The 7,166-nt window shown below is 31.3% G+C and overlaps 1 protein-coding gene across 1 annotated transcript; it reads right to left on the bottom strand.

Annotated features, from left to right (window-relative positions):
• Positions 1-1,758: 1,758 nt before the first annotated feature.
• On the bottom strand, positions 1,759-3,832 carry LOC130824176 (GDP-fucose transporter 1). The gene has a single exon (XM_057689073.1). The coding sequence runs from the start codon at positions 3,247-3,249 to the stop codon at positions 2,224-2,226; it is 1,026 nt and encodes a 341-aa protein (XP_057545056.1). The 5' UTR covers positions 3,250-3,832; the 3' UTR covers positions 1,759-2,223.
• Between the last annotated feature and the right edge of the window lie 3,334 nt (positions 3,833-7,166).

Genomic DNA, 7,166 nt, shown 5'->3' with positions numbered 1-7,166 from the left:
GATAAGTCTAGTCGAAGTGTTGAAGAAACATTTAAGTTTTTGTATTGTTCCACTTCAGTATGTTTCTAAGGTTTTTGTAATGTGCTTATTGGTTTATAATTGATATCAATATCATGGGGAATCTTATTTATTTATAGATAATCTTGTTTACAATGTTTCATATTAGAAATTAGTTTTCAAATATTCAAACAATCATAATTAGAAAGCTAAAGTTGGACTTAATTTGCTGAAATTAGGTGAAAAATTGATTCGAATTTATAACAGTTCGATTAATAATCGGTTCGGGTTTGTATCAGTTCGAGTTAAAAACATTCGATCTTAATCGGTTTTAGTCATGTTGAATTCGGTTTTGTGCATAATTCATGTCGGATTTGACCCGGGTCGATAACTGTTGAGTTCGGGTAATATCAGTTAACGTTTATATGTCGGTTATAAAATTCGGTTGCAATTCGTTCGATTTTGCCCTTTTTGTTATCAACCGGTTCAAGTGTAGTATCGGTTCGGATTATACCGGTTCGGTAAACCTAAAAAAAAAAAACATATTTACGGGTGGAATAATTTTTGATTACGGGTCGGATTTTCGAGTCGGGTTAGATTTGAATAGCTCTAGCTGCAGACTTATGGGTAGTTGCAGGCTTCTCTCTTTGAGCACCCTTCTCGAGCCGAGGGTCTCTTTGACCACACTTTTCTCTATGGGTATGCTGCCGTCTTTCTTCCTTTCCCAGACTTTGATCATAGTTTTCTATGAGCGAGATATACTGGGGATGATGATGATAAATTGTTGACAGGTATAGATATAGGCATTGCGAGTCTGACCAGCGAGCCTTGCACAATTTTGGGAAGCATGTATGTTCAGGCAGTTTCTAATTTCTTTTGTCATAATATCTCATTAGACGACTAGGCTCACTAGAGCAAATGAGCAATATAATACTAAGTAGTGTACACCTGATAAAAGTGTGAGTTAGACGGTGTAATTAAGTAGAAGAGAAAATATAAAGTATTTCAGACCGTCTTGTGTAAGACCATCTTACGGTGAGATGCCTCAAGCTTGTGCATGGAAGATTATGGAAGAGTTCACAATTAAAATAATGCGGAACGACTTCATATTAAACTTTTACTCTACTGGCTGGCACCCAATCAGATTGCTTTACAAACACTGAAGCTACTAGCATAAAAACCAGGAGCTCAACACATACCATGTTCATAGTACTGGAAAAAAATTCCATGACAAAAAGCATGCAGGTAAAAATCAGGCAAGAAGGATTGTATCAACTAAGCAACTGAAAGCTCTAACTTTCACTACATGGGACAGAGAAATCTGGCTGAAAATTCAGGTCAGTTTACGTGAGAGTATAGTGTAAAAATGCGGTAATAGTTGCAATAGTAGTAACAAAATGCTTATACAGTAACATGAGTGATGCAGTCATCACAGCGCCTAAATATCGATTGAAACCATAAGATATCCCGTGATACGACCCAAAATGTAGTTTTTTTACACCTTTATAGAGTAGGACGTATCGGTTTGTTTATTTTTGAACACCTTTGCAACACGAGCATTAAGGATAATGTAAGTAGATATTAAGAACATGATAAGTAATCATTAATTTCTAATGAGTTGAGCTTGAAATACGTCTTTTAAAGAGATGCTCACTCAAGAGACTAGCTGCGGGCAAATCAAAGCCTGAAAAGGGTTTAAGCACAAATTTATGGTCTTCCAACAAATGGAAACACTAAATCAATCGACCAACATTGAGAAACTTACCATAAACTACAAATACTATTAAACTTCAAACATAAGAATGCATACTAAGTTAGCATATAAATGTATAACATAGCATCATAAGTCTCAAAACACAGACAATCACAACTGACAATCAAAATTCATCCTAAACTTTAGATATCTGATGGTTGATACAATAATACGTACTCTAGCATTCCAAAAAGAAAGCGTGATAAAGAAAGTACTTTACCTATCACAACGATAAGCTTACACCCAAGCTTATGCCTACTACTTAATACGCTGCTCATGGGAACATTACCGTATACTAATACTATCTAAACATAACTAGTAAAAAGATTCTAACAAGATAAATCCATTAAACGATAAAAATATGAATCTCGTTCATAAAATTAATACTTCCTTAGTATGTGATGATTGAGTGTGATCTCCAAGAATAAAGAGGAAATACCAAATCATCTTCAATGAAGAAACGACATGGCACATCATACACCTGATATCTTGCCTGAAATGCCTTTCTCTTCATCGCTAAGAAATTTCTCGGCTTCACTCTCATTTGCAACCTGCTTAGATGCGGGTGGAGCACCAGTAACCGATTGCTGGTAGAGCACACCACCAGCAATAGTAAGAAGCAGACAAATCAAACCAAAAGGACTAGCATGCTTATCCCAGATCATTACATTTATCACTACAGTGAGAAACTTATTTACCACCCCAGTAACAGTGAAAGCCGTAGCAGAAATTGCTTTCCGAGCAGCAAACCCGAAAAAGCTAATCAACAATCCAAAAACACAGGACAATGAAACAGCAATGAATGCAGTCGAATTGAACCAATCCCCAGCATTTGAAGCCAGGGCATCAAAAACCTCAGCATACTCGCCTGTGATGATCCAAAACACAGGTGCCAGCATCAATGACAACAAATTGTTATACAACACGAAACCCCAAGTGTTCAAACCGAGATTAGTCACCATATGCTTAATGTAAACCATTTCAGTAGTGATAGTCACCAAATACGCAAACGCCCATGAATAAGCAGTCAATGTAAAGGCCGAATCAGTAGCAACATAACCAAAAGCACCACTCAAAATGATCAACAATGATACAAATGTTAACTTAGATGGCAATGGCTGCTTCCTAAACATGGTATCAGCGAGGGCAACCAAAAGGGGAGTACAAGATCGAAACACAATGAATGTATCGACATTGGCATGTCGAAGCAGGTTCGTGTTCGTGAAGATAGCAAGATAAAACACCAATGCAGCAGGCATAAATTTCTTGGCATTTTCAATAGTGAAAGTATCATGGTGCAAAAACCCTAATTTCCCCAAAACCCAAACACCTAAAGCTGAGGTTAAGTATTGCAAAGCAGTCAATAATCCAGGGTAATTAAACTTAGTGATAGCAAATTTGTTAATCACAGCTAATAAACTTGAACAAAGAGCATACCCAACTACAAGACTACTTGTAGCATAATATTGTTTTGAACCCTCTACATTAAGAGGAACCATTTTGATGGTTTGAACAAATCAGGTTCAATGTTTGCAGCCTTCTACTAAAATTCAAAGACCCAATTGGTAATTTCAACTCTAATGGTAGAAAACCAACATTTAGGATCAATGACAAGATCTTGATTGCTGAAAACTAGATAATCTTCAAAGTCTGGAACTTTCTACAAAATTCTAAAGATCTAGTTGTTAATTTCTATTCTAATGGTTAAAAAACAACATTTGGGATTAATAGGTAGATCTTGATTGCTGAAAGTACAAGCAAATCTGAATAACAAAACGTTCACAAAAATGAAAAAAGAGTGAAAAAATAGAAAAACCTTAGAAGATTGAGAATGAATGCCAAGATTGAGATGTTCCCAAGTAGGTGATTATAGACAAGGAGAGACCAGAAGGAGAAATGAGAGTTGAGATATTCTGACAATAGTTATGGAGGGGTTGATTGCAGTGTAATTGAAGAATGTGACATACGGTGTCGTTTTGGAGTACTTGATGTAAAATTGTGTCGTTTAAACTGACCGACAAGATATTTATGTGAAAAGAAAAAATTGAATGGGTGTAACTGTGTAAGTGTGACCGACTAGATGGGAAAATATTGATGCAAAATCAGATCAGTGATGCAGTGCTATTGTACTATATTGGTGATTCAATTTATTTTTGGTTTGTGGTCAGGTTGCAGGAAATGTACTCGATATGTTTTTTAATTGTCTATTAAATTTGAAACTGGGTTAAAAATATTGCACCACTAATATAAAATCTAATACACAAATTTTTTAGATTTAGAGCATAATTAATGGTGACCTTTTTAGAGGTCATATGACCAAATTATGGCAAAAATGATTATAATGGTGACCTAATATTGGGTGGGTTAGGAAAAAGGTGGGACAAATGGGTCAATAAGTGACCCGTTCATGTGAACGGTCACCCCTTTTTTTTAAAAAAATGCCACGTGTCGCTGTGTGATTGGCGGGGAAAACAACAGCCTGCTGCCTGACACGCTTCCCTCTGCTAACGCCACTTGGCGGCTTCTGATTAGGTGAGAAAAAATACCCGTTTTTTGCCTTTAATGGCTATTTTCGTATTAAAATAATTATTTTAAAAAAATTATACCAACGGTCATATTTTTTCGAGATCTATAAAATGAGACCCATATTGATATTTTTTGACATAATTTTTTTTATATATTTTGTTCATATTTTCCTACTTTTTTTGGTTAAAAAAATACCAAAGTAATCATTTCAAAAATCCCAAAAAAAAAAAGGATTCAAATAACCCAAAATATGGAAGAAATCAATGTAAAAAAAAATCAAGGAAAATATTGTTTTTATTTTGTGTATTTATTTTGAAGTTAACGAATTTTTCTTAAATATTAAAAAATATTTATTAAAAATTATATTTATATTTATATTTGTTAAAAATATTATTTTTATTAAAAGAATAATTTTTTTAAATTATAAAATAGTAGATCTATTTTAATCAAATAAAAAATTATATTAACTTTGTACATGAAAATATTATTATAAAAAAATAAAGATAAATGTTAGATAAATTAAGGGAGAGAAATTATGGTGGGGTAGAAAAAAAGTAAGAAAGAGAGGATGATGACCTTTTAAAAGAGATCATTGTTAATAAAATTAGGTTGAAAGATGAAATTTTAGGAGAGAGAAAAATTGTGAAATAGTAACATGACCTTTTTTTTGGGTCATGAGTAAGGATGCCCTAAGGTGCAACACTTTTTAGTTCATATAAATTAATTATAAATTACGACTTTTATGTTTAGGGCTTTTACGAATTACATTATTAATGTTTAATTTTTGTAAATTATAGCCTTAAATTGTGTCGTCTGTTGTTTGAAAAAATAAGCGAATAAGTACTTAGTTCAATCGGATTTTCGTAAAAGTTATCCCATAACGCTAATCGCGATGTCCGTTTTTTGAAAAAACATCTTTATGATATGTAAACATGACGTTAAATATCTTTTCGGTCTACGCACTAAAAATAGGTGAATAAGTACTTATTTTGACCGAATTTTTGAAAGAGTTACCTCATATGGATAATTGCGACGTCTGTTTTATGAAAAATATCGTTATGATGAGTAAAAACGACGTTAAATATTTTTTTCGGTCCACGTGTCAAAAAATAGACGAATAAGTACTTGCTTTGATTGGATTTTAGAAAAAGTTACCCCATAAGGACAATCGCGACGTCCGTTTTCAGAAAGAATATTGTTATGATGGATAAAAACGACGTTAAAGTGCTAAAATACAAGAGTACAATTGGTAATCAGGAAAGTCAAAGGTTATCAAGGGTGATCAACAAAAGTCAAAGCTGATTAGTAATAGTCAGCGGTCATTTAGACTGGTTAAAGGTCATGTGGGTTGATTAACAATCACTTGACTTGAATGGTATACACTTTGATACTTTCGATGTTGTAATTTGCAAAAAATAAACATTGAAGATGTAATTCGCAAAAGCCCTATACTTGAAGACTGCAATTTGCAATTAAATCTAAAAATATTCAAATTATTTAGTTTATGAATATCGTACATTTACGGTATGTAATATTAATAATTTATTTCATATAGCTCGTACTAAGAAATTGCATTCAATTCAATTTGTTTTTAAATATGGTAAATTACTCAATTTATTAATTTTTAAGAGAACTATAAATGACAAATTGGATGATTTTATGTGTCATATAAGCCAAAATCAACCAATAAAATACTTTCATCCAGTAGGGCTCTATGAGGATGTCACGTGAAATTTTACAGTCCTTTAATTAAATTTTATGATTATAAATATGGTAATTAAATTTATGGTATGTAATAAATTTCAATCTATAATTTTTTCATATAGCTCTTTCTAAGCAAGAAGCATTCAATTTAGTTTGTTTTTAAAAATGGTAAATTACTCAATTTATTTAATTTTTAAGAGGGCTATAATGATAAACTGGTTAATTTTATTTGTCATATACGCCAAAATCAACCAATAAAATACTTTCATCTAGTTAGGCTCTATGAGGATGTCGTGTGAAATTTTACGGTCTTTTTATTAATTTTTAAAAATGGAATGTTTACGAAAATTGAGAAAATTAGAAATTTTTATATAGTTGATAAAATATTTATTGAATAATAAAATTGATGGAGGAAAAGTGAGACCATAAACATTCAAAATATATTAATAGAAAGTTCGTGGAAAAAATATGGAACAACAATATAAAATGTTTCTATAAAGTTAGTGGGAACAAGTGGGGACCATAAGAAATATAAAATGTTAAAATGAAGTTAGTGGAAAATATATTGAGACCATAAACATTATAAAAATATTAAAATAAGGATGAATAATGTTATTTTTTGTCCAAATTTATGATATAAATAGAAAGTTCTGATGAAAACAACAAATATAACATCCTAAAATGATAAATGAAAACAATTTTAAGGAACAGAAGGAGTATACTCTATAAAATTATGGGAAAATATGATAGTTAAGTACTATAGTTATTTTAAAAAGTTTTCATTTGTTATTTGGGAGTGTTTTATTTATTATTCTTTAAAAAAATCTATTTATATGACAAATTTTGGAAAAAAATAATCTTGTTCAACCTCATTTTAATATATTAATATTATGTCCCCATATGTTTCTTGCAAACTTTATAAAAACATTTTTATTAGTTGTTCTCCATATTTTTTCATTTACTTTCTTTTTGTATTTTTTAATGTTTATTATGGTCCTCACTTTTCCCCATCAAATTTATTATTTAATAAAATAATATATTCATTATATAAAAGGTTCAATTTTTCTTAATTTCTCTTAATATTATTTGTGGGAACTTTATTAAGAAACAGAACAAGTATTAATTTACCGTTGTAATAAATGTTTGATTTTCATTATTAACAGCAAGGATTAGTTCTATCACCTAT

The sequence above is a fragment of the Amaranthus tricolor genome, chromosome 9 (assembly GCF_026212465.1).
Source record: "Amaranthus tricolor cultivar Red isolate AtriRed21 chromosome 9, ASM2621246v1, whole genome shotgun sequence".
NCBI classification, from domain to species: Eukaryota; Viridiplantae; Streptophyta; class Magnoliopsida; order Caryophyllales; family Amaranthaceae; genus Amaranthus; species Amaranthus tricolor.
This window is presented reverse-complemented; position numbering and strand designations above follow the sequence as displayed.

Coding starts and splice junctions, on each gene's coding strand:
- LOC130824176 (XM_057689073.1), bottom strand. CDS start 3,249: ATGGTTCCTCTTAATGTAGAGGGTTCAAAACAATATTATGCTACAAGT.